General features: G+C 54.8%; 1 protein-coding gene across 2 annotated transcripts; it reads left to right on the forward strand.

The window, feature by feature from the left end:
- Nucleotides 1-1099: 1099 nt before the first annotated feature.
- ANPEP (alanyl aminopeptidase, membrane) lies at nt 1100-26113 on the forward strand. Of its 2 annotated transcripts, none has more exons than XM_073882246.1 (21): nt 1100-1196; nt 8239-9080; nt 9606-9748; nt 9861-10000; nt 10447-10573; nt 10656-10810; nt 11073-11186; nt 11279-11422; nt 11563-11628; nt 11772-11837; nt 13275-13450; nt 13611-13690; nt 14981-15114; nt 15237-15292; nt 16080-16227; nt 19394-19485; nt 20205-20315; nt 20401-20568; nt 21576-21716; nt 22124-22205; nt 25497-26113. In XM_073882246.1, the coding sequence occupies exons 2-21, from the start codon at nt 8461-8463 to the stop codon at nt 25644-25646; spliced, it is 2913 nt and encodes a 970-aa protein (XP_073738347.1). In that variant the 5' UTR covers nt 1100-1196; nt 8239-8460; the 3' UTR covers nt 25647-26113. The 2 variants fall into 2 exon arrangements, with proteins under 2 accessions (XP_073738347.1, XP_073738346.1); XM_073882245.1 differs by having other exon boundaries at nt 1140-1196; nt 8236-9080.
- The last annotated feature ends 928 nt before the right edge of the window (nt 26114-27041 follow it).

Consider the following 27041-nt stretch of genomic DNA (forward strand, 5'->3'; position numbering starts at 1 on the left):
ACCGACTGAGCCACCCAGGCGCCCCAAAGAGGTCCTCTTCTTAATCCCCAGAATCTGTGACTATGTTACGCTATGTGGCAAAGAGGAATTAAAGTTGCAGATGGAACTGAAATGGCTAATCAGCTGATCTTAAAATAGGGAGATTATCTTGCTGGACAACGTAATCGCAAGGACTTTAAAAGTAGAAGCAGGAGGCAGCAGGAGAGCTAGTGTTGGATTGACACAATGTCAGAAAGATGGGGCCATTGCCAGCTTTGAAAAATGGTGGCAGCCACACAACCAAGGAACGTGGGCCGTCTCTGGAAGCTGGAAAAGGCAAAGAAGTGGATGCTCCATAGAACCTCCAGAAGGAGGCTCTGTGGACACCCTTGAGTTTAGCCTAGAGAGACCCATTTTGGATTTGACTAACAAAACTGTAAGGTAATAAATGTGCTTTGTTTTAAGTTTGTGTTAATTTGTTAGAACAGCCAGAGGAAAGGAATAGGGATATCATCTAGTACTGCCCAGCAGAAAGATGCCCCTAGAAGAGTGCCTTGCTCTTGGCTGCACAGCGCCTGGAATCCGGACGAGAAGCGCATCCATACTTCTGGCTCTGATCTTTCTATTTTTATTTTTTTAATTTTTACTTATTTTTTTTTCCCTAAGTCCTGCGGTTCTCTGCCCTCTTGATGATGAAGTTATTACCAAAGTTAACTTGTGTCCTGGCATGATTCAGTTATCTGGAACATTCATCTCCAGGCGCTTTGCTAGGTGTCTTTCTGGGTGAGTAGAGCTCACCCCCACCCGCAACTCCAAGGGCGAGGCTCTGCACCCCTCCCTCTGTGGCACGTGCTGTCCAGATGTGGAGAGGCGGGGCGCTGGGGCTGCGGGCCCCCCGGGGGGGGGGGGGGGGGGCGCAGGGCACCCAGAACCCAAGGGCGCTTCCAGGGGGCGCGGCCCGGCCGGTGGCCGAGCGGCTCCCCACCCGCGGGGAGCTCCGGGGAGGCCGCGGGTGTGGGGCGGACGCGGGACGGGTCCCGGCGGAGCTGCGGGCGGGCGGCCTGAAAGGGGTTAACCCGGAGGAGTAGTGGTCGGGTCAGGTTACTTCCCTTTAAAAAGACGGGGAAAGGAGGAGTCAGGCCCTGGTGGGGCAGTTGTCGGTGGCCGCCTGACTCGGCGGCGTTGTCAGGGAGGGTGGAGCGCCTCTGCGGTCTCAGGCAAGTGGAGCGTGGTGGAGGGGCTGCGGAGGGGCTGCGGGCTGCGGGGCTGCGGGCTGCGGGGCTGCGGGCGCAGAGGGGCTGCGGGGCGGGTGCCGAAGGGCTGCGGGGCTGCGGGCGCAGAGGGGCTGCGGGGCGGGTGCCGAAGGGCTTGCGGGGCTGCGGGCGTAGAGGGGCTGCGGGGCGGGTGCCGGAGTGAGGGAGGGACCGGGACGCGAGGGTGAGCAGAGAACCCCACATCTGCTGCCGACGCCCCCTTCTCGGACAGGTACACTGAGGTTCAGGGAGAGCCCGAACTTTTTCTTTTCTGTTCTTTTCTCCGGCCCCTCCTCCTCCTCCTCCTCCTCTTACGGAAGTTTATTCCTAAATGTACAACAGGTTCCAAGACAAAACTACGTTCTAGACTTGGGTGGCAACAGATGTTGTGGCAGGGACCCCAGATGTTTCCGCAGGAATGGAATGAAGCACTGCCACTGCTGCAGGCACAGGAAGGGCTACTAGGGCCAGACTTCTTCATTCCACCTGTGGCCAGGGGGCCCCTGCCGGGGGGCTTCGTTTTTAGCTCCTTGAGTTTCTCCTGCTCCTGTCTGTTCTTGCCTGACGGCCTTGCCTTGACCACCTCCTTGGCCAGCTTCTTGGGCTGCTCCTTTGCGCAGGAGCGGGTGTCTGCGGCCCCTTCCCCAGGGCCCACCACCACAAGTGCGAGGAATCCTTTTGGCAGAGATCCCGCTGTGATCTTGTGGCCTCCTAGCCCGCTTCCCTGTGGAGCCTTGGAGTCTAGACCATCCGTGGAAGAAGGCGAAGCTGCTTCCGTTTCACAGATGGGGGGCAGACCCAACTGTGTGAGGCAGCCCAGCCCCCACCCTGGGTTCCCACCACCCCACCTCAGTCCCTGGGGCCAGCTCCTGACCACTCCCACATCCCTAAGTCAGGTCCTCCAGCCCCTCTGCTTGAAGTTTTATTGCTAAGCCTTCTGAGGAGATCGCGGGGGTCCCCACATTGGAAGGGGCCGGGGTTTTGGAATTGGGTATAGTTCCTGGCTTGTGGCTCTGGTGGAAGGCCCAGGACCCCTTGCTGGGTGCTGCCAGACCGTCTGAGAGGGATGGCAGGGACAGTGGGTCACCTGCTCACACCGAGGCCCCTTGGTGCCTTCATCCTCACTGACAGCCATCACCACCTGCCTGGGCCCCCCTAGGTATCTGTCATCAAAGGCCCCACAGGGGCTCCAGCTGCACCCATGGAAGTAGGGCCAGGGTCCTCCTCAGGCCTGTGTCTGGTAGGAGCCCCCACCGCGGCCCTCCTGCCAAGAAGTTCCACTTCCTAGAACCACCCCCAGCTTCCAGTCCTGGTCTGGAGGCATGGAGCGCATAGCCCATTGGCAGAGCCCCCATACTGGCCTCCATCAGATCGTCAGTCTCTGGGCCATTCCCTGCAACAGCCGCTTCAACTCCATGACCCTTAATGTGCCTATAAAATTCAGAAGGGGGGGCGCCTGGGTGGCTCAGTCAGTTAAGCATCTCTTGATTTCAGCTCAGGTCATGATCTCAGGGCCCTGAGATCCAGCCCTGTGTCAGCAGCACACTGAGTGTGGAGCCTGCTTGGGATTCTCTCTTTCCCTCTCTCTGCCCTTCCCCCCCCCCCCCCCCCGCCCCTGCGCATGCTCTCTTTCTCAAAAAATAAATAAATAAAAATAAAAATTCAGAAGGGACACACAGTCCCCCTAAAAGATGATCAGACCTTTCATCCTGCCCAGGTCCGCCTTTGTAACTTGCTATCATGTTGTTATGCTAAAAAGCGTTTGTCTCCTCCAGGGCCCAGGAGAAAATGTAGGGTGGGGTGGGAGAAGATTTTCTGAGATTGGGAGGGTGCATGTGTAGTTAAGGCTGTAAAAGCTGCCAGTAACTAGCTGTGTGACCTCGGGCAAGTCACTTCATCTCTCTCTGCTTCGGTTCCCTCAACAGCCAGCCCACGGGTGGTGATTACCCTGGTGGGACCCATAGTAGATGCTCAGTTACACAGATGGGAGCTGCCAGGCAAGCTCCACAGCCCAGAATGGTACCTCCATGGCTGGTGTACCACCCCCGAGCCCACCAGGGCCTCTCCGCTCCTTCCCTCCTGAGTGCGCTACATTGGGTTCGAGATCCATAGCAGGAGCTAACTTCCTATCAGGTCCTTCTGAGGTTCTCACAGGACGGACAATGTCTGATGCTCCCAGAGGAAGCACCCTGGGGGCTGGCCCACACCCAGCCTCACGCAGCTGTGGATGGAGGCCTCAGAAGCTTGGGAGTAGGCCAGGGGCTTGAGGGGCCAGAGTGTGTTGTGTCCTATGCTGGGGCCCTAGCCTCGTTCCCACCTCCCCCTTGCTGTTTCTACAGGACAGACAGATGGGCTGCAGGTTGTCCCTTAGAACCCAGCCTGCCCAGCCTTGCAGGTGACAGGGGGCAACTGAGTGAGCGTTAAGCAGCAGCTTACCCAGCGGTCTGTGGGGGAGCCTGGATCGCACCAGACTGCAGGTCCCGGGCTCTCCCCACCGCACCCCCACCCAGGCTCCTCGCTTTCCCATGTTGGAATAGAAGGCAATCTGGGCCCCCCACATCTGAGACAAAGGTGCCTTTTCTCGTTCAGCTGAGGTCTCCTACATGTATGCCTTAAACATTCTCCAAGTTGTCAACCTTATGTTTTTTTTAATTGAGAAGAACTTTTGTTCTCTAGACCAAAACAAAGATAGGCAGAAATATATAACCCCATAGAAAGGAAGATTGAGAAGGGGTTGGAGGTACTCAGCATCTCCCTCATCAAGAGATTAACAGTAAAAGGAGCGCACACATTTTGCTCACCTGCAGAAAGGTCCCACTCCAAAGACAGCTCACAGGGGACCCCAGCCCCAGAACCAGACAGGGTGGAGCAATGATTTCCAAAGTGAGTGCAGGGATACAAGATGCTTTTAGAGGCTACCTCTTGATGAATAGTTTTTAAATCAATAATCATTAATTAAAATATATACAGGAGAAATTATAACTTAACACATCTAACCATGAGTTCCCAGTAATTATTGCTCCGAAGGAGAGTAAATAGTGGACTGATTTAAAGAAAAATATTGGGGTGCCTGCGTGGCTCAGTCAGTTAAGCCTCCAACTCTTGATTTCGACTTAGGTCATAATCTCAGGGCCGTGAGATTGGGCCCCGTGTCAGGCTCCATGCTCAGCGTGGAGTCTGCTTGAGATTCTTTTCCCCTCCCTCTCCCGCCCCCTCTGCTTCCCACCCCCCCACTCGTGTGCACTCTCTCAGATAAATAAAATCTTTTAAAAAAAGAAAACTATGAAGTGAATAATATACAAGAGGATCACAGATATGGCAAAAGTCACAAAGGTGATTTGTGTCTATGATCCAGGAGCCCAAAAAGGAATATGAGGTATGGGAGGGAAATCTGCCCCCAGGATCAAGTGTCTGAACTAGGGTGAGTTCCATCTTTAACCACTGGCTCATTTTCTTATCGATGCATCCATTCCACAAGCATGTGTTACCTGCCTGCTCTGTACTAGGTGCTTTCCTGGTGTGGGGGATACTGTCCCCATGGTGCTGAGAGTCTTGGGGGTGCTGGGAGGGCTGTCCTGGGACAGCATCACTGAAGTGAGAGAAACACAGAAGCTTTCCACCAGGCTGATGGGTGAGAGAAACACAGAAGCTTTCCAGACCCAAGGAGCAGCTTGTTGCTGGTGGGGAGGGGGTTGCGGTACATGGCTAGAAGGGGGAGAACATGGTGGGCTTGAGGAACAGAAAGAGGCTTGTGGGCAGAGCCCAGAGGGTGACAGGGGAAGAAAGCTTGAGATGAGACCAGAGAATCTTGGAGGGCTGGATCATGCCTGACCTAAAAGCCATGGCAAGGATTATGTACATGATCATTCATTTAGCCAGTATTTACTGGGCTCCTGCCCTGTGCTGGTAATGGAGGGGCTTATAAAATTAGGGTCTTCCTTTAAGGTGCTCGGGTCTAGTGGCCGGCTTTTGAACACACAGATGGTCTATTCCTAAGTGCTGTTATGGAAATGTGAAAGAGAGGCCAGGGAAGCACAGAGGGGAGAGGAGAAGGCCGTGACATTTGAGCTGGGTTTTGAAGGATGAGTAGGAGTTTGACAGGAGGGAGAGGAAAGGCATTCCTAGTAGCAGAAAGAGGGTGAGTAAAGGCACCAGCAGGTCTGGGGACATGGCTGAGCCTGGAGCCACAGTAGGCATTGGAAAGAGGAAAGGCCAGACGGTCAAGTTCACAGAAGGTCTTCAGACTCAAGACTGAGGTTTCATTCTGCGGGCAGTGAGGAGCTGGAGACTGAGCTTGAGCAGGAAAGGAAGATCCTTCTGCTGAGGTGTGTGCTGAGCCTGGGGACTGCCACCACTGCCCAGAGCGGTGTGAAGATGGCCAGGCTTGGGCCCTGGCAGGGGGGAAGCTGTGGAGCATGCCCCTCTCTGTGCCCTCCGGCCTGAGCTGGCCTGGTGCCCAGAGCAGGGACCCCTTATTACAGGGCAATAAGCCGCCTGCTGCGCCAACTTTGAAAACTAGAGGCCCTTTCCAAAAGAGTAAAGATTCCAGCCAGCTGGGCCTGTGGTCCGTGTCCAAAACAAACAGGAAGAGACCACAGTGGGCCAGGCAGGGCCTCTTTCTTTGTTTGGAGACGGGATTAGGCCAAGTGGGCTTGTGGGTCTTTCTGCTTCAGAGGTGGGGGGCTGCAGGTTCAGGCAGGGACAGATTGAAACTTGGTTTAGGGGGACACAGGGCTCTTTGGGGCCAGCCTACAGTAGGGTTGCTGTACTGATGGCCTCCTTAGGCCAACCCTGGCCCCAATGATAGACTGGGAACACATGCCACATCACCCTTGGGAGCCACTGTGCCCTGTGTCACCATGCCCAAGCTGGAGCCTTCTCCTGGGCACTTGGCTTCCTATTAGTGCCCTTGGCCCTCAACCCAGGCCTGAGGAGGGTGGGTCCTGGCCACCACGGTGAGAAGTGCACATCGGCCAGCCCAGGGCCCCGTAGGCAGATCTCTAGAGAGAAGGGAAGAAATGCCAAGGGCTCAGAACACCCTCAGTCTGAAAGATGAGCACTAGGGATTCCCCTGAAGACCCTGTACTCAGCCCCTCACCTCCGCCGGCCCGATGACAGGTGGCAGTCATTCATTCTTGCGGTTACAGGTGAATGAATTCATCTACGTGTCCATTCAGTGCATGCGTGCATTCACTTCCCAAGCATTCACGCAGGCTCAGGGGAAGGCAGACTCGAGCTAGGGCAGGCAGTGGAAGATGGATAAGGTTCTTAAGGAGCTTACAAGCTCTGCTGAAGCCAGCACAGGTGAACCCTGAGATACATTTGGCCTGAACAAGAACACTGCTTGTCTGCCATGGTTGGAGGAAGGTTCCGAGGAGGGCCAGGCAGTTCTCCCAGGGCCAGAGTGGGGGCAGGGACAGGGGTGGAAGTGGGCTAGAAAGGCTTCAATAAGCAGTGACTCCTGAATCAATTCATGCATGAGTGCATTCACTCAACGGATATGTATTGAGCACCTGCTGTGTGCCAAGCGCCATGCCAGGGGCTGATGAGTGGAAGTAGACAAGGGCCTGCTCTCATGGGGACTGAAGTTGCTGGGAGAGACAGACAGGACTCAAGTCTTCACCACAGGGATCAAATGAAAAACTGCACTGGGTTACAGGGCTTCAACGGAGAGGTTTGTGGTACTAATGAAACTAATAGAAACTTGACCTGGCCAGGGAGGGCTTCTCTGAGAAAGACTGGAAGGATGAATAGGAAATAACTAGGGAAAGAATTGGGAGAAGAGGATCCAGTCAGCGGGAACAGCATGTGCAAAGGGTCTGTGGCAGAGGGGCTGGCCAAAGACCAGAGTGGCTGGACAGAAGGGAATGTGGTGAAAATGAGGCTGGGAGGTGGGCAGGCTAATGCCATCTGAACTTGTAGGTCCCTTTGGAAGATTTAGTCTGGATTTTATGAGCAAAAGGAAGGTTTTTTTGCTTTTTTTTTTTTTAAGATTTTGTTTTTAAGTCATCTCTAGCCCCAACATGAGGCTTGAACTCATGTTCCTGAGATCAAGAGTGGCATGTTCCACTGACTGAGGCAGCCAGGTGCCCCAGGAAGGTTTGAAGCCGTGATGAAAAGTGATCCCATTCTTGTGGCAAACAGGTTTGAGGGGGCCTGAGCAGAAGTGGCGAGTCCATGAGGGGATAGTGGTGTCTGCATAAACAGGGAGAGTGGCTTTGACCAAGGACATGGTGAGATCTGGGGATGAGGGCAGACTTGGACATGGAAGTAAGGGGTCAGGAGGTGTCCAGGTCTGAGACACTGGGCTGCTAGATAGGAAGAGTGATAATGAACATTTTATTAAGTATGATAAATAATATCTTCATTTCTACTAAGGATAGGAAAAGAGGCCATGGCTGAGCTCTGAGTAAAGGAAGAAGCGAATAATGATGGTTAGGTTCTGCTCTGTGGTGTTTAATATGTTCTCTTGTTCAATCTGTGCAACAAAGCTGAGAGGTGAACACTATTATCTATTTATGAGGCAAGAGCTCTCAGCAAGGTAGAGTTACCTGCCCAAGGTCACAGCTGGGAAGAGGTTAAGCCTCCACCGGCCTCCTCTCTGAAAAAAAACAAAAACAAAAAAACGGGCAGAACATCTTCTTTCTTTCTCCTCAGTATGCTGATAGTTGAGATAGAAATTTTTGGCAAGAAGCGATAAGAGGAGGAACCTGGAAGAACTCCCTGCTCTAGAAGAACACAAGGAGGCTGGGACCCTGTCCCCAGGGCTTGCATTGCCCTGGGTGTCCTGCCGGGATCCAGCCACAGGGGTGACCCAAGCCAGAAACTGACTCTCTCCTCTGCATCGCCCACCTCTTCTTGCTCCTGGGAAGTCCTTCCCTGACTCTAACCTCAGTCCTCCTGCTTCTGCCCCCACTGTCCCAGCACGCAGGCAGATCAGTGCCACCCAGCCCCGCTGCTCCCTCTTCCTGCAGCCCGTAACCGGATGCTGTTTGCTCCCCAGCAGGTATCCCGGCTTCCTGTGTCTGGATCTCCTCCTCTCCGGACCCTGAGCGGAGGGTGCCCCTGCCCAGCCCACTGACCTTTGCCTGTGTGAGCCCTGGTTAATTTTTGCCCAGGCTGTAGACTGTGGGGCTCTCCTCCCTCCGCCTCAGGGATATAAGTCTGGCCCGAGGCTGCCTTGCTCCTCACCGTCCTGCACCACCCCCAGCTCCCCCCTGCCCTCACCATGGCCAAGGGCTTCTACATTTCCAAGACTCTGGGCATCCTGGTCATCATCCTGGGGGTGGCAGCCGTGTGCACCATCATCGCTCTGTCCGTGGTGTATGCCCAGGAGAAGAACAAGAACACCGGGAGCTCCACCGAGGGCTCCACGGCAGGCCCCACGAAGCCCATGACCACTACAGCCACCACCACGGCCACCACCTTGGACCAAAGCAAACCATGGAACCATTACCGCCTCCCCAAGACTCTGATTCCCAGCTCCTATAACGTGACGCTGCAGCCCTACCTCACCCCCAACAGTGAGGGCCTGTACACCTTCCACGGCAGCAGCACCGTTCGCTTCATGTGCAATGAGTCCACCAACGTCATCATCATTCACAGCAAGAAGCTCAACTACACCGACATGCAGGGGCAAAGGGTGGCCCTGCGGGGCGTGGGGGGCACGCAGACCCCCACCATTGACACGACCGAGCTGGTGGAGCTCACTGAGTACCTGGTGGTGCACCTCCGGGAGCCACTGCAGGTCAATGGCCAGTACGAGATGGACAGCAATTTCCAAGGGGAGCTGGCTGACGACCTGGCGGGCTTCTACCGCAGCGAGTATACAGAGAACGGTGTCAAAAAGTAAGCTGCCGCGGGGTCTGTCTGCTCGGTGGGGGCAGGTCCTAGATGCTGAGGCAGAGCTGGATCCTGGGGGCCAAGAAAGGGCTTGGATTGCAAGCCTTTGAACCTCCTGGAGCCTCTCGCTGGCCCCCGACTCTATCCACAGGTGCTAGGGGAGCATCTGCCTAGAAAGCAGCCCTCTCCTGGGGGCTTCTGTCCCCCACATGAGGGAGTCAGGGGCTAGTGGTAAAAGCCTCTTGGATAGATAGGAAACTGGGGCTCAGGGGAGAGAAACTTCCCTAAGGTCTCCCGGCTAATACGGGGATGGAGCCTGCTGGGACTTTGACCCTGACTCCTGAAGGCGTTGCCTGTCAGGCCCCAGAGGCTGCCTGGGGGAAGTGGGGAGGGCAGGGATGAGGCTGGACCAGGCTTTCATGCACCCCTTCTCCTGCATGCCTGGCAACACCCTGAAACCCCCCACCCTGCCCACCCTGACGGGTCGCAGGCGTTCCGCCGGCACACGCTCTAATGTCCTGGTTCGGGCAGGGTGCTGGCCACAACACAAATGCAGGCTACACATGCCCGGAAATCCTTCCCATGCTTCGACGAGCCAGCCATGAAGGCCACGTTTAACATCACCCTCATCCACCCCGTCAACTTCATGGCACTGTCCAACATGCTGCCCAGAGGTGAGTGGGTCTGTCCTGGGGCCACGCAGCCTTAGGAAGGAGGCAGCCCGGGGCTAGGATGCATTGCAGGGCAGAGGAGGCATCTCCACATGTTTGAATGCTCCGTGCCCAGGCCCCAGCGTCCCTTTTTCGGGAGATGGCAACTGGAGTGTCACCGAGTTTGAAACCACGCCTGTAATGTCTACTTACCTGCTGGCCTACATCGTTAGTGAGTTCAAGAACGTGGAGAGGATAGCGCCCAGTGGCGTCCTGGTAAGGAGCCGGGCCCACCCGTCCTTCCCCGGGATTGGCCCTGGCCCGAGGGATATTCTTGTTTTAATTCATTCCCATCTTCAGCCCCTGAGTTGTTAGACCAGTGTTCGAATCCCAGCTCTGAGGGATCTTGGACAAGTGTCTTAAGTCCTGACCCTCAGTCTCTGCATTTGAAAAATGGGTCTGTCCTCATGAAGGGCGTTCCCAACGCCTGGGTGCCAGGCAGACAGTGGCCATGACTACTATTATTCCTAAAGAATCCTCCGTAGGACTCAAAGCCCCTCAGAGACAAAGCCCCCCCGCCCCCCAGCCTTCTCCTCTGCTGCTCACGCCTCTCAGTTTAAGCTGGTTGGTGCCCTCCCTCACTAGCCTACTGGCCCCGGGGGCCCCGCCCATCTGCGCCGGGACCAAGGAGGGCCTCTGACCTACGTCCATCCTCTCTGCAGATCCGGATCTGGGCTCGGCCTAGTGGGATCGACCAGGGCCATGGAAATTATGCCCTGAATGTGACAGGCCCCATCCTAGACTTCTTTTCCGCACATTATGACACACCCTACCCACTCAACAAATCTGGTGAGTGAGGGGCCTTGTGGTGGGGGCAGAGGATGGGGCTCCCTACCCAGAGGCCATCCTGCCAATGGCCTTGCCCCCCCAGACCAGGTCGCCTTACCTGACTTCAACGCCGGCGCCATGGAGAACTGGGGGCTGGTGACCTACCGGGAGAACTCCCTGCTCTATGACCCGCAGTCCTCCTCCAGCGGCAACCAGGAGCGAGTGGTGACCGTGATTGCTCACGAGCTGGCCCACCAGGTAGCCCCCCCGTCCCGGGGAGCGCCGAGAAGTGAGTAGGGGGCTCTGGGAGGAGAGGGCACAAGCCCTGGCTCTGCCCTAGGCCCGCTGCGAAGGGAGGAGGCTCCCAGCAGGCAGGATAGTGGAGGGGAGTCACAGCGACACCAGTGAAGTGCTGACAGGCGCCTGGCACGTGGGGACGCTTGGAGAAGGGGCGTTCTGGGTACTGTGAGTGACCACAAGGCCAGAGTGGCTAGCTGGGCTGACCTTCCCTCCCCAACAGTGGTTTGGGAACCTGGTGACCTTGGAATGGTGGAATGACCTGTGGCTGAACGAGGGCTTTGCCTCCTACGTGGAGTACCTGGGCGCCAACTATGCAGAGCCCACCTGGAATCTGGTGAGCCAGCTGCCTGGGAGCCCCTGGGTGCGGGGTCGGCGGTCCCACCCCACAGCCAGGCTGGTCTCCTGATGGCCACTGGGGATTTGCAGAAAGACCTCATGGTGCTGAACGACGTGTACAGGGTGATGGCCATAGATGCGCTGGCCTCCTCTCACCCGCTGTCCTCACTTGCCAACGAGGTCAACACGCCGGCCCAGATCAGCGAGATGTTCGACTCCATCTCCTACAGCAAGGTACTGAGGCAGTGAGGGGCAGGCAGATGGAGTGGGGACTCAGCCCACGGAGCCCCCCCCCCGCCCCCGCCCCAGCCAGGGCTCTGGCCCGGTCCTTTGGGCTCAGCATCGCTCTCTGAGACCCCTCTCCCCTTCCCCAGGGAGCTTCGGTCCTCAGGATGCTCTCCAGCTTCCTGACGGAGGATCTGTTCAAGAAGGGCGTGGCGGTGAGTACCCTGGGCCAGCCATGGGGGGGTGGGGTTCCCCCAGCCCCTGCCCTGTGTCCCCAAGCCCCCGCCTACCGCAGGGGTTCCGTGGGAGAGGCAGGGGAGCACCAGCTTCGCCCTCACTGTGGCCTGTCCTTCCACAGTCCTACCTCCACACCTTTTCCTACAAAAACACCAGGTACCTGGACCTGTGGGACCACCTGCAGAAGGTCAGTAACCGCCAGCCACGTGCAGCCATTTTGTGGGGGTCCTGAGATGCTGTAAGTCCCCGGGGTGGGGCGGGGGGGGCAGCACGTGTGGGAGAATGTGTCCAGCTCCACTGCTTACCAGCCCAGGCAGGTCCTCTGAAGCCTTGGCTGCTCATCTGTAAAATGGGTGCCGTGAGAGCTCCTTGAAGGAGGTGTTATGAGACCGTGGGTCAGGAGCCCGGGCGGGCAGCTTGCCCCCCGCTGCAGTGAGCTCCATGATGGGAGCCGAGGAGCACCCTAATCAACCAACCCGCACGGTTCCTAACCCCTCCTCTGCCTGGGACTCTGGAGCCGGTCATTCCACCTACTCAGCACTCCTGGCTGCCCTGTGCCCCAACGGGCCCCTCCAGGCATGACTCTGCACACTCCAGCACCCGCAGCACTGACTTTGACCTTCTCGCCCCGTCCTGCCTTGCATTCCTGCCCTCTTAGACCCCATGCAGCCCGGGCTGTGGGACAGACCCTCTGACCACCCCGCCTCCCCTCTCCCCGCCCTGCCTCTCCTAGAGCTGGAGTCTACATACTCCCATCTTCCCTTACAGCAGCCTGACTGACCCCTCCAGAGTCCCGAGCCCAGTCCAGCAGGGAGGGGAGACCCAGGCCCTCCTGGCTGGTCTCCGTGGCCCAACTTCTATCTGCCAGGAGCCTGGTCGGCCCTCCTCCCCAATACCCCCCTCCCCCGGCCTCCCACAGCCTGCTGACCCGGGGGGGGGGGGGGCACCTCACTGCCTCGGTCCCTGCCCTCCACATCCACTGTCTTCCTAGCCTGCCTCAGTCTCCCGCTCCTTCCTCCCCTGCAAAGCTGAGCTCTCCTCCATGCCTGGTGCCCCTCCAGCTCCACCCCTCCCTCCCACTCCCTCTGGCCCTGAGCCCTTCTCTCTGCGGCAGCTCCTGGCTCCCCTCCCTGCTCAGCTTCGGGCCTTTGGAGGGCTCTTCTTCCTCTTTCCGTCTTTATTTTCTCACTTATTAACAGATGTTGTTGGCTTCTTGCCGTTATTACAAAAGCAATGCATGTGCGTGAAAACAGAGGGAAAAAACCTAAGAAGACAATAGAGAGGACCCGAAGCGCGTCCCCAGACCACCCACGCTCTCACCCTCTCCCTCGCTCTGCACCATCTGCTCCTCTGCCCTCTCCTCCTCCGGGGTTGTTCATGCTGGGCACCCCCCCACACACCCACCTGAAGCAGGGGGCCCTCATAGATTTGCTCAGCTGATGTGCGGTGCACCAAACGCCTGGAAGTTCTCAGCTCTTCCAGCCCTGGGGCTAGGAGCCCCGCTCCTGCCTCCCCGCGGGGTGGCACTTGCGCAGTGAGGCCGGGGGTCTGCCGAGGCTGCGGCGGGTGGGCGCAGGGGAAGGGGGCGCTCCGCTGACGGCCGCACCATGTTGCTGTGCCCCAGGTCATAAACGATCAAACAACCGTCAAGCTGCCGAACACCGTGCACAACATCATGGACCCCTGGATCCTGCAGATGGGCTTCCCGGTCATCACCGTGAACACCTCCACGGGCACCATCTCCCAGGAGCACTTCCTCCTTGACTCCAAGTCTGTCGTCACCCGCCCCTCACAGTTCAAGTGAGCAGACAGGGCCACTGAGGCAGGCGTCCTAGGAGGGGCTTGGAGGGGCAGTGGCCGTGGAGCCCCTTGACCGCGGGGCGCCCCGTGGTTGCTCTTCCTTGGCCGTGTCCAGGAGCTGCTGTCTCTTACCGCCTGGTCCGGGGGGCTCTCGTTGCAGCTACCTGTGGATTGTGCCCATCACTTCCGTCAAAAATGGCATGCAGCAGGCGGACTACTGGCTTCAAGGCGTTGCACAGGGTAATCCGGCCTTGCCCTAGTGGACGGCAGGCGCAGCCCAGACTCCCAGCTCCTGGCCCACGTTCTGGGGGCTACGGCAGGCCTCAGTGGTGGCTTCCTTTGTCATTCATTCAACCAGTGGAGCCGACTGTTTTGGTTCTAAGCTCTCCTCTACTGTTGCCCAGCTGGGTGACCCAGGGCGAGTTACCATCCCTCTCTGGTCTCCATTTCCTCATCTATAAAATGGGGCTGAGATGGGTATCTACCCCATTGAGTTGTGTGGGGACTAAAGAAGAGAATGTATAGGAAATGTTTAAAACAGCACCTGGCACAAAGTATGAAAAGCCCTGCTCTGCCAGGTACCGAGGAGACTAAGCTTAAGGCAACTCCTCCTTGGCCTAGGCCAGAACTGCAGATGAAGAGAAGGAAGATAAGCAGCTAGAACTTTCCAGAGCTGTGTTGAGTGCTTTAACAGAGGCATGTACAGCCTCTGGGCTGCTGGGGCACAGGGCAGGGAGCCAGGAATAAGAAAGATTTAGCTTTGTGGAAAGGTGAGGGAAGGCATCCTGGAGGAGGTGAGCGGCGCCCTAGAGGAGGGGAAGGACTTAGCCAGGCTCATGGCGGCAGAGGAAATAGCAAGAGCAAGGCACAGAGGTAGGAGAGAACGTAGGGCCTGTGGCTAGGGCAGAGGTGTGCCCTCAAAGTGAGGCCGGCTCCTGAGGTCCCTGCAGGCTGCGGGACACAGCGGCTGTGTCCTCAGGCCAGGAGGAGCCGGGGCAGGTGGGAAGTGGGTGAGGACCACCTCCATGAAAGGACCTCATCTAGCTGCCAGGAGAAAGGCTGGAGATGGGGGCTCTGGGTGGGGGGGGGGTTGAGTGGCAGGGAGGCATCGCCTGGGCTTCCCCCTCGGTGACTGGGGCATGATGGGGCCATTTACAAGCCCAGAGAGGAGGAGGAGTAACAGCCTGGGGAGTTGGATCGGAGTGGCCCCGGGGTGTGTGGATGGAGATATCCAGGCCGCGGCCACTGGCCCGGCCACGTGGAGCCTGTGGGAGGCAGGGTGGGCATGGAGGGGCAGAGACGGCATGAGGTCCATCTGAGGTCACCGGCCAACCCACGGCAGAGTTTGGCCTGGCAACCCAGTCCTATGCCCCTTCCCCTCCCCTCTCCTTGGCATCACCCGAGGCTTGAGGGCCAGCCAGTGCCAGGCTGCATGAGAGGCTGCTCTCGCCAAGGCCTGGAGAGAGGCAGGCCAAGCGTCAGCCTGTGGCCTTGTGAGCGGCCCCACCCAGCTCTGGTCTCTCCCCACAGCCCAGAATGACCTGTTCAAAACCCCAGCTAATGAGTGGGTCCTGCTGAACCTCAACGTGACGGGCTACTACCTGGTGAACTATGACGAAGAGAACTGGAGAAGGATCCAGACTCAGCTGCAGACAAACCTGTCGGTGGGTGTCTGCCGCCCCACCCCATCCCCTGCCCCAGGCCCGGACCCAAGATGGCGCCCCAGACTACCAGGCCCGCCCCCACCACCAGCCTGAGGTCACACACCCTCTGTTGCCCCTTCTAGGTCATCCCTGTCATCAACCGGGCTCAGGTCATCCATGACACCTTCAGCCTGGCCAGGTGAGTGCCCCCTTCCTCCTCGGGCCCAACCTGGCTCAGGCCTGGTGACTCTAGCAAGTGCCGCTCCGTAACGAGAGCCGGTGCTCTTCCACTTGGGCCTTCCCGTCCCAGGCACAGGGCAGCGGGCTCCCTGTGCTTCTGCACAGCCCTCCCTGGGCCCCCAGATAAGGCATCCGAGACCGAGTGCTTTACCTCAGGCCACACGGGAGGAGCCCCCGACGGCCAGACACAGGCCCATCCACTCTAAAACCACACTGTACTGCACAACACCAGGCTTTTTCTGAGGATTAACAGCGTGCCAGGCTGCCACGCTAGGTGCTCAGAGAATCCAGGAAGGCCAGGACAGGCGAGATGGAGCGCCTACTGTGTTCCCAGCAGGTGCCAGGCTGATTTAAGTGACGTCCCCCATAGACACGGTCATTTATGAACCAAATGTGTGCACACGGCCTGAGAGGGAGGGGCGGAGGAAGGCACAGAGGGCCAAGCAAGAGAAGAGGTGGGCAGAAGAAAGAGCACAGGCTTTTTGTCCTTATGAATCTCCGCTCTGTGGCCTTAGGCAAATCACTTGACCTCTCTGAACCTCAGTTCCCTCTTTGTAAAATGGGGACAATACGTGATTGGCCCTGGGTGGGGGCGGGGCCTGAGCTGGCCTCATTTGTGGTACCAGCCAGCATCCATGTCCCCCAGCCCCATCCTCAGCTGGGGCTCTTGGACCTTAGGTTCCACGAAGGGTTGGGGGTTCCCTCTGTGGGGCTGGACTTACTTGAGCCCCTCTGTTTGTCCCCAGTGCCCAAAAGGTCCCTGTCACCCTGGCGCTGAACAGCACTCTCTTCCTGATCCAAGAGAGAGAGTACATGCCCTGGGAGGCCGCCCTGAGCAGCCTGAGCTACTTCAAGCTCATGTTCGACCGCTCTGAGGTCTACGGCCCCATGAAGGTACAGAGGGGCGTGGCAGGGTTCAAGGACCCATTGATCCAGTGCCTGAAATTGCATCACAGGGAGTTCACAGAAATACTGTCTGGAGTGGTGGACCCTTCAGGCTGCCACAACGCAGGGTTCTTCGCCGAGAGCAGGCTGGGCAGGGTGGCGAGGGGGATATGGGATGAAGGGAGCAGGTAGCGACAAGGTGAGCAGATTGGGGAAGGCAAAGAAAGGACACAGACTCCTAGCGAAGTTGGCTGTTTGGGAAATTAGCACTGTCGGAAGGCGCAGAAGAAGCCACCGTGCTGGGAGCTGGAGGACCCACCTTTTACCAGCTGGGCGGCTTTGGCCAACTCTCTTCATCCCCAGCGAACCCCTCTGTGAAGTGAGCAGGCCCATACCTGCCTAGCCCAAGGGGGCAGGGAGGGAGATGCAGGTGTTAACAGCTTTGAAGTTGGGTTGGTTGGGGTGGGGTATGATGAGGCTCCCATGAGGGAGACCAGAGGGAAACTCGGCAGTTTCAGACAAAAAAAAAAAAAAAAGAACCCCAAGCCCTCAAATGTCCAACAGTTGGGGATTGGTTAAGTAAACTACCGTATCCATTTGATGGACTATTACACAACCATCAGATAATACTCGAAGAGATCTTTTTTTTTTTCTTTGTCAGGAAGAAAGCGACCGCGTATGTGAGGTTGAGTGGGAAGGCGCAAAGGGAGAATCTTAAGCAGACTTCCACACCCAGCACGGAGCCCAATGTGGGGCTCGATCTCACGACCCTGAGATCATGACCTGAGCCAAAATCAAGAGTCAGACGCTCAACCGACTGAGCCACCTTCAAGGGTGCCCCTTGAAGAGATCATTTTTTTTTAAGATTTTATTTATTTATTTGAGAGAGAGAGAGAGAGCGCATGAGAGAGGGGAGGTCAGAGGGAGAAGCAGACTCCCCGCTGAGCAGGGAGCCCGATGTGGGACTCGATCCCGGGACTCCAGGATCATGACCTGAGCCGAAGGCAGTCGGTGAACCAACTGAGCCACCCAGGCGCCCTGAAGAGATCATTTTTAATTAAAACTTTTTCACATTAACTTCCTATCAGGGTAAATGAGGTATTAGGGTAAATGAAGTATTAGGGTAAATGAGCTTTTAACTCATGAACCTGCCCACCTTGGATTGACCCCCATCCTCCTGATATAGGGAAGTCATGATATTTTATCAATATGAGCTGTTGCTCAGCTTTGGTGCTGGCAGGCTCTCCCATGGTGCGGCCTCTCGTTTCCCAAACCTGGGGGTTCTTCCTCGAGTTCTCTCTCCCACAGGGGAGCACCCCTTCCAGTTTTTGAGAAAGTGTTCATAGGACATGGAGGCATATCATCTGCAATGTCTTTGTCTCACCGTGACACAGGACCCAGATTTTACCTGGGTGTAGAAGGTTCTAGGTTGGAAATTATTCCTCAGCGAATTTCAGGCCTTGCTCTACTGACGCCCAGCCTTTCGTGTTGCTGTTGAGAAGCTCAGAGCCTTGCTCATTCCTGGTTATTTGAATGTGGCCATTGTCTCCCTTCTGGAAGCCTGTGGGCTCTTCTCTCAATCCTGGTGGGCCTTTGTGTGGGTCCTTCTCCTCCCCCTACCCTTTCCATCTGGACATTTTGGCATTGCTCCTTAAGATGTTCTTCCCCTCCTTGCTGTTCGGTTCTCTTTCTGGGTCCCCTGTTAATCCAACTTGCTCTTCTTGCGTTGGCCTTTCTTCTGTCTTGCGGTTAAACTTCCAAGTACTGGTCCTGGGTCCAGCGTCCTATGCATATCTTCTCAGAACGTTCAGAGGGTATTCATCTCAGGCTTTTACAAAGCTTTCTGTTTCTTCCATTGACCTATTTCCTGAGTCTTCTGTTTGTTTTGGTCTCCTTTGGAGACCTCCTCACGTTGGAGGCTGAGCTGCCCCCTTTGGATTTGAGAGTGAGGCAATAAAAGGCACTTGGAAGTTCTGTGAGGAGGTCACATTTGTTACCTGCAGGTCTCACTGGGGGGTGACTGGGTGGCCAAGTGACTCCTCATGGGGACCCTCAAATATTAGTATCCATGGGGTGCCTGGTTGGTTCCACATGGTGGAACCACATGGTGAAGACCATGTGACTCTTGATCTTGGGGTCGTGAGTTCGAGCCTCACGTTGAGTATAGAGATTACTAAAAAAAGAAAAAGAAAAAAAAATAGTACCCATGAGTGTGTTCCTCTGAGACCAGAGAGCCATTCTGTATCTTCTATAATGAAGCTGGTGATGCTCAGTTTCTGGGACTGGGGATGGGGGGAAGAAACTGGAGATATCTCCATTCAGGATATAAACTTTCACCTCTGGCCCTCTCTGCAGTCTGCCAACCCTTCCCCTGTTCTGGTGACCCCCAGTTCTGAGCCTCTACTCATTCAACCTCACCCACAGGGGAGGTTGGGGTGTTGCCTGCTGCCAGGAGGGAAGTGGGAGCTTGGGGGTTTAATTACTCCTGCTACACACTCTGATTCCTTTGCCCTGTGTCCCGCCCCTGCCTCACCCCTGTCCGCTGCAGACCCGTCCCTCTGACTCTGAGCCATGTCACAGCCACTCTGCCCATCCACCCCTCTCTCCCCACCTTCCAGCTCCTTGACTGCACGGGCCCCTCATCCACTCTAGTTTCCCTTCCTATTTCCTTTCTTCTCCGAAGTTTGTTCTTGGACGTAAGGCGGGGTTCACGTCCCAGTGCCAGGGACAAAGAGCAGCGTGCAGGATTATAAAGAGGCTAGGTAGGAAAGGAAAAAGAAGGCGTAAACTCACCAACTTGAACATCGTAGTTTGGGGAAGCTCCTGAATAGATTTTATTCTCTGCAGATGCTGCTCTGTGTTTTCTAAGCTCCTCACAACACACGTGGGATACTTAGGGGGGGAGGGGAGGGCCCGACACTGTCTTCCAAAGTGGTGACACGGAGACCGGGAGGGTTAACCTGACCGAGGCTTCCGGGAGGGAGAACCTCAGACCCGTGAGCTGAAACCTGGGCCAGCCCCGGCCCCTTTGAGCCCTGCAGCCCCGGACGAGGCCTGAACCTCTGTGCCGTTAGCCCTCGCGACACCTCCCCACCCACGTCAGAGGCTGCGCGGGCTCCAGAAAGGTCAGGCATGAGTCTTGCCTTCGAAGCCCTTCCTGTTTTCTTTTCCCCAGAGCTACCTGAGGAAGCAGGTCACGCCTCTCTTCGATTATTTCGAAAAAATCACCTACAACTGGACGGTTCACCCACAGAACCTGATGGAACAGTGAGTATGCTGTTGGGAAGCTCAGAGCCCTGCTCCTTCGCTCATTTCCGGAGGTCACGGGTGGCCCAGACACCCTGACCTGGGGAGTCCAGAGCGGGGCCCTGCAGTGTCCTCCCGAGGACATCTCCTGGCTGGACCAGGGCCACCAGCAGGGAGAGAACCCCTCCTGGGAGTAGGAGGCCTACCCTGAGGTTCTTCGTAGCCTGTGGGCCCATCTGACCTCTTTGTACAAGGGCCCAAACTGAAACTGAGGTCCCTCACTTGCTTGGTCCTTTTACTTTATTTTAAAGAGTTACTTATTTGAGAGAGGGAGAGAGAGAGAGCAATGAGCTGGGGACGGGCAGAGGGAGAGGGAGAGAGAGAGAATCCTCAAGCAGACTCCCCCTAGAGCGCAGAGCCCGACATGATCGCTGAGATCATGACCTGAGCTAAAACCAAGAGTTGGCTGCTTAACCGACTGAGCCACCCACGCGCCCCTTGGTCATTTAGATTCTAGATGTTCAAACTGGGGCTGGAGCTTGTGGTGACCCCTCTAGGTCCCTGGGCTGCCCAAGGCACAAAGCAAACGGGGGGACCCAGTGGGCTGGGTGGGCTGCAGCCCCAGACAGAGCCCGGGCCCTGCCATCCTCCCTAGAGCTGTGCATCAGCAGGGGGATCTTGGCCAGAGTCTGGGCCAGGTGACTCACGGGCACGCTGATCAAGTGTGACCCCTGGCACAGGTACAGCGAGATTAACGCCGTCAGCACCGCCTGCACCTATGGGGTTCCTAAGTGTAAGGAGCTGGTCTCAACTCTTTTCGCAAAGTGGAGGAAGGACCCCCAAAATAACCCGTGAGTGTGTCCCCTGCTCCTCCCCCAACCTTCATCCCTCCCTCAAGCCCACAGCCATGTCCTCATCAGACCCTCGTCTACCCAGGATCAACCCCAACCTGCGCTCCATCATATACTGCAACGCCATTGCCCAGGGTGGTGAGGAGGAGTGGAACTTCATGTGGGAACAGTTCCAAAAGGCCACGCTGGTAAACGAGGCCGACAAACTCCGTGCAGCCCTGGCCTGCAGCAACCAGGTCTGGATCCTGAACAGGTGAGGGCCACGGCCAGACGGGGCTAACTTTCCCTCCCCACTGGGGGCCAGGATCCTTGCGCGGGAGAGAACACACCAGCCAGGCCTCCACACTCTCACTCACGGGATCCCCACAAACTCGTGCAGTGGGGCGGTCCATTCCCCATTCTACAGATGAGAACACTGAGGCTCAAAGAAGCAAAACAGCTTTTGCCCAAAGTCCAGAAACTTTAACAAGTGGGGGAGCCAAGACCTGAACCCAGGTCTGGGTCTCCGTCCCAGGTTTTCAAGTGCTGTGGCTTCTTGGCCTGCAGTTGACCGAAGCTCAGTTCTCCTCTCTGTCAAGGGCTCCGGGGCAGCTGGACCCGAGTCCTTTCAGATGTGCAGCTGGGCATGCCTCCAGCTCTTGCATGAGCGCTCCTGGCTCCCACTCCCGGAATCCAGGAAAGAAGAGCCTCCCTCCATGTCAGAGACAAACATAGCCACCCTTCCTGGTACAGGGCTCTTGGCTCTGGTTCTCCTTCCTTTATTCATTCGTTCATGGCCTGTCATCAGATATTTATCAGGCACTGGGGCCATGTGACACATGACACTTGGCATAGCCAGTGACGCTGCCTAGGAGACTCAGTATCCCTTCTACCAGAAGGAGGTAGGACTAAGGGGCTGCAACCCTCGGTAGGCCAAAGCCATATTAAGAGGCTGCCGGAGAGGTGTGGGGGAGGGGAGGGCGGGGTCCTTTGCCGTCCTGGGTTCTCTCTCTCTTTTTTTTTTTAAAAAAGATTTTATTTATCTATCTGAGAGGGAGAGAATGAGAGATAGAGAGCACGAGAGGGAAGAGGGTCAGAGGGAGAAGCAGACCCCCTGCTAAGCAGGGAGCCCGATGCGGGACTCGATCCCGGGACTCCAGGATCATGACCTGAGCCGGAGGCAGTCGCTTAACCAGCTGAGCCACCTGGGCGCCCCTGCGTTCTCTCTTGAATCCTCTGATTAGAGCCCTTGGTCACTAAGTCAGCATCCTGCCCTCACAGGTACCTGAGTTACACCAGGAACCCTGACCTCATCCGGAAGCAAGATGTCACCTCCACGCTTAGCAGCATCGCCAGCAATGTCGTCGGGCAAAATCTGGTCTGGGACTTCGTCCAGAGCAACTGGAAGAAGCTCTTTGAGGAGTGAGTCTGCGGGAGCATGTTAGGAGAAGTGCCCACCGAGGCTGGGGTGTCCTGGGGGGGCGGGGTCTGTGTGGCTGTGTGCATGGGACACCACAGGGCTGGAAGTTGGGGGGCTGTGGGCACTGCCGAGGAATGCTGGAAAATTAACCCAGCCTGAGGTGAGTCAGTTGGGGGGCAAAGACGAGGCAGGGTGTGGGCCGGCTCTCATCGCACTCAGGGGAAAGTCTGGTTCTCTGAAGAGGTGGGAGCAGGGACACTGCAATCAGACCAGCGTTCGTGTCCCTAGGGCATATCATTTCATCTCCTCTACACCATGAGGACAGTCGTAGAGTGGCTGTGAGGATACGGTGTCTTAGTTCCTTCTCAGCCCCTCACGCCTCTTCTCCCTGCCCCCCCACTTCTCGCAGCTTCGGCACTGGCTCCTTCTCCTTCTCCAACCTCATCCAGGCAGTGACGCGACGGTTCTCCACGGAGTTCGAGCTGCAGCAGGTAAGCAGCCCTGGACCCTGGGGCGGCACCCAGAGGCCCATCTCAGTCTAAAGGGGCATCTGCCATTCAGCGAGCGCCCCCTGAGTGTGCTCACAAGGGAGCTTGGGCTCCACGTTGCCAGGCCTTCCTCATTTCCAGGGGAGGCTGGGCATCCAGGCTTTTTAGAAGGTGACGAGTCAATCAGAAACATTCATCTTGGAATTTTTGTGTAGGCAAAAAGTAAAGAGAATCATATAAATGAACCTCCACGTACCCATTACCCAGATTGAACGATTATCAGCATTTTGCCGATTCTTTTTTCGGGGGGGGGTGGATACTCTTCAAGCAGAGATCCCTTCTATAATTTCACCTGTAAGTGCTTTAGTCATATCTAAAATAAAGGAATTTTTAACAGATAATCTCAATGTCATTAGCAAACGCAAGAAAAGGAACAGTTTCTTGCTATCGTATTCTACCCGGGGCCAATTTAAACCCTGTAGGTTTCTTTTAAAATTCTTTTTGCAGCGATATGTATGTTTGAATCAGAAGCCAAACAAAGTTAACTCACTGTATTAGGTTGATTTGTCTTTTTTCTTTTCATTGAGGTATAATTCATGTACCGTGACACTCACCATGTTAAGTGGTTTTCAGTGTATTTATGAGGTCATACAACCATCACCACCACCATCTTGTTCCAGAACATTCTTGTTACCCCCAAAAAGAAACTGTGGCAGTCACTCTCCACTCCTCTGTCCCCAGCCCCCGGCAACCACTAATCCACTTTCTGTCTCTATGGATAAGGCTATTCTGGATATTTCATAAAATGGAATCATATCATATGAGACCTTTTGTGTCTGGCTTTCACTTAGCATCAAGCTCTCAGGTTTCATCCATGTTGTAGCGTGTAGCATTCCTTTTTATGGCTGAATAATATTCCATTGTGTGGTTATACCACATCTGTTTATCCACCGATCGGTCGATAGACATTGGGTTGTTTCCACCTTTTTTTTTTTTTTTTAAGATTTTTGTTTATTTATTTGAGAGAGAGAGAGAGAGAGCGCGCAGGAGAGAGTACGGGCGGGGCCAGGGAGGAGCAGTGGCAGAGGGAGAAGCAGACTCCCTGCTGATCAGGGAGCCAGATGTGGGGCTCGATCCCAGGACCCTGGGATCACGACCTGAGCCAAAGGCAGACACTTAACTGACTGAGCCACCCAGGCGCCCCGACTTTTTGACTATATGAATAATGCTGTCATGAATATTCATGTACACATTTTTGACTGAACATATGTGTTTGTTTCTCTTGGGGATACACCTAGAAGTGGAGTTGCTGGATTGTTTGGTAACTCTATGTTTAACTTTTTGAGAAATTGGCAAAATGTTTTCCAGAGTAACTGCACCTAATTTACATTCCACCCGCAATGTAGGAGGGTTCCAATGTCTTTCTGTATTTGTGGACTCTTGTTATTTTCTTTCTTTCTTTCTTTTTTAATTATAGCCATTTTGTGGGTGTGAAGTAGTATGAATTGCATTTCTCTAATGACTAATGGTGTTGAGCACCTTTTCATGTGCTTATTGACCATTTGTATATCTTCTTTGGAGAAATATCTATTCAAATCCCTTGCCCATTTTTTAATTGGGTATTTGTCTCTTTATTGTTGAGTTGTAAGTGTTCTTTATATATTCTGGATACTAGACCCTTATTGGATACCTGATTTGCAAATGTTTTCTTCCATTCTGTGGATTGTCTTTTTATGTTCTCGATAGTGTCTTTTGATGCACTGAAGTTTTTTTATTTTGATGAAGTCCAGCTTTCTGATTTTTCCTTTACTGCTTGTGCTTTAGTGTCACGTCTAAGAAACAATTGCCTAATCCAAGGTCACAAAGATTTATACATGCTTTTTACTAAGAATCTTACCATTTTAGCTCTTACATTTAGGACTTTGATCGATTTTGGCTTAATTTTTGTATATGGTGTAAGTTAGGGGTCCAACTTCATTCTTTCGCATGTGGCCATCCAATTGTCTCACCACCATTTGTTGAGAAGACTATTCTTTCCCCCACTGAATGGTCTTGGCACCCTTGTTGAAAATCAGTTGACTGTAAATGTGGGGGTTTATTTCTGGACTCTCAGTTGTATATCATTGATCTGTTTGTCCTTATGTCAGTACCACACTCTCTTGATTACTGTAGCTCTGCAGTGATTTTAGGGTTGTGAACCCTCCAACTTTGTTCTTTTTTCAAGATTGTTTGGCTATTCAGAGTTCCTTGCATTTCTTTATGAATTTTAGGATCAGCTTGTCCATTTCTGTAAAAAATTAAAAAAAAAAAGGCAACTGGAATTCTGATAGGGATTGCATTGAGTCTGTAGATCAGTTTGGGAAGGGTTGCCATGGGATAATATTAAATCTTCCAAACCATTAATACAGATTTGGGTCTATTTGGGTCTTTTTTTCTTTTATTTAGGTCTTCTTTAATTTCTTTCAACAATGCTTTATAGTTTTCAACATGCCAGTCTTGCATGTCTTTTGTCAAATTTATTCCTCAGTATTTTATTCTTTTTGATGCTATTGTAAACGGAACTGTTTTCTTAATTTCATTTTTGTATTTTTCATTGTTGTGTGTAGAAATGTACTATGATCTCTGTATATTGCTCTCGCATCTTGCAACCTTGCTGAATTCGTTAGTTTTAATAGGGTTTTTTTGGTAGATTCCTTAGGATTTTCTGTATCCAAAATCATGTCATCTGCTAATGGAGATAGTTTTACTTCTTCCTTTCTGGATGCCTTTTATTTCATTTTCTTGCCTAATTGCCCTGGCTACAACCTCTAGTAATGTATCTTTTAATCTGTGACATCTTTTTTCTTTTTTTAATAATGCCATTTATTTGTTGAAACAACGAGGTTATTTGTAGTATAGAAATAGCCACATTTTGAATTTGGCTGATTGCTTCCTTGTGGTATCTTTTTAATTTGTCCCTCTCTCCTCCCTTGATTGCACTGAGATTACAATTCAATTAAAAACTAAATGATGTAATGTATGGTGATTAACATAACATAATAACAGAAACAGTGAAGATCAGATATATCCAGGAGCCAGATTTAACCATAAGGTTGTTAGTTTTGACCTCTGCCCTAGATAAAGACTTTATCTCAGGTGGAGAGAAGGATGGGCCCTTCCTCTCCTGGAGAACAGGCTGTGGCTGTGTTCCCAAGGGCCCTAATGCGGGTGGGAGGTCAGAGGACTGCATAGCCCTCTGCTTGAGGCTGACTTAGACACCCAGCCTGGGGCTGAGAGTCTTCATTTTCCTGGCAGCTGCAGCAGTTCAAGATGAACAACATGGACGTAGGCTTCGGCTCAGCCACTCGGGCTCTGGAGCAAGCCCTGGAGAAGACCAAAGCGAACATCAAGTGGGTGAAAGAAAACAAGGAAGTGGTGCTCAATTGGTTCACAGAAAACAGCTAATAGTCCTTGGTCCTTAACCATCACCTGGCCCCCCATGTGAGATGCCTCTATGTGTCTGCCCCCGTGGCCCACGGCAGTACCCCATTCCTGGAGCCTGAGGCGATGGTGTCCTCCACTCAGGGACAAAGTCTCTGGTCCACGTTTTCTCCAGTCTGCCCAGGAACCTATCCAGTTCCTGATGACCAGACTGTCCAAGCACCTTCCAGCCCCTGCCCCTCATGCCAACCCCCACCCCAGGCCTGGCATGGTGCCTGTCACCCAGGGCCCTGGGGCTGATCTCAGGGAAGCCCAGCTCTAGGGCCAGATGAGCAGAAGCCCTCAATGGACGATGGATGGCCTTGGGGGGGTAGCCCTGTGCCCGCTCTCACCTTCCCATAAAGACCCCGAACCTAAAGAATCAACAGGGCACAAGATCTATATATATTTTTTTTCTAAGAGAAAATGTAAATAAAGGATTTCTAGATCAATGTCTAGACTCATTACTAAGCTAGAGCAGGAGTGGGTTTGCATAGCAGCCAGGAAGACTGGCGGGGAGGGAACCTGGGATGTATGGGACCCCCAGGGAGCAGAGGAGGGGAGAAGTGTCCAGAATGCCTCTGTGTCCTATGAGGTCTGCCTACAGTGTTCCTTCCATCCATATTCCCGTGGCGGCTGGAGACCCTGGGTGCTGGGAACTATGAAGAGGTTGAGGCTAGGCAGCCGGACTGGTGGGGTGGGGAGAGCTGGGGCTCCGTGCCAGGCCCAGGGCAGGTCCTGACGGTGGAGGGAGTGTTGTTTCAGAAAGCAGAAGTTTCCGCTGGGGTCAGCACCTGCCCTAACACGAGGGAAGGAGCAGGGGGCCGATTGGGCTCCTCTTCTTGTGTCGCAGTCAGCACACCTGGGACGGTGAGAGAGGGGCTTGGAGTGAGGGCAGCAAGCCTTGGGACCCAGGCCTGGTCTGACCCCTCACTGGCCAAGGGCCTGTCCCATCTCCTCTCCAGGATCCGTGGTGGAAGGTGGGATATCAATTTGTAAAGTGGTTGTTTTCAAGAGTCGCATGCAGAAAAAGGCAGGTGCCCTTCAGATCACCTGGTGGTCAGTGCCTGTTCTGAGGAGAAGGTCTGGGACCCACATGGCTTCATGGCCCACGTTCGCCTTGGTGGAAGTTTCTTAGCAAATGGAGCCAGGTTGTTGGAAGTTCACCTCAGCCTCAGCCCCCACGGGGCCCAGCTGAGTGCCCCAGGCTGGTGGAGGGAACATGGGAGCTGACAGACCACAGGGCTCCTCGGGGGGGGGTCTCCTCCAAGTGAGCCACTGGGGCTCGAGTCCCGGAGACCAGGGGGCCTGGTATCAGATCACAGCTTGGCCAGTTTCTTGGGCAAGTGACCCAGACCCGTGGGCTTTGGCTTCTGCATC

Source organism: Callorhinus ursinus, unplaced genomic scaffold (genome assembly GCF_003265705.2).
Source record: "Callorhinus ursinus isolate GAN/ISIS: 27379988/994484 unplaced genomic scaffold, GSC_fseal_2.0 scaffold45, whole genome shotgun sequence".
Classification (NCBI taxonomy): domain Eukaryota; kingdom Metazoa; phylum Chordata; class Mammalia; order Carnivora; family Otariidae; genus Callorhinus; species Callorhinus ursinus.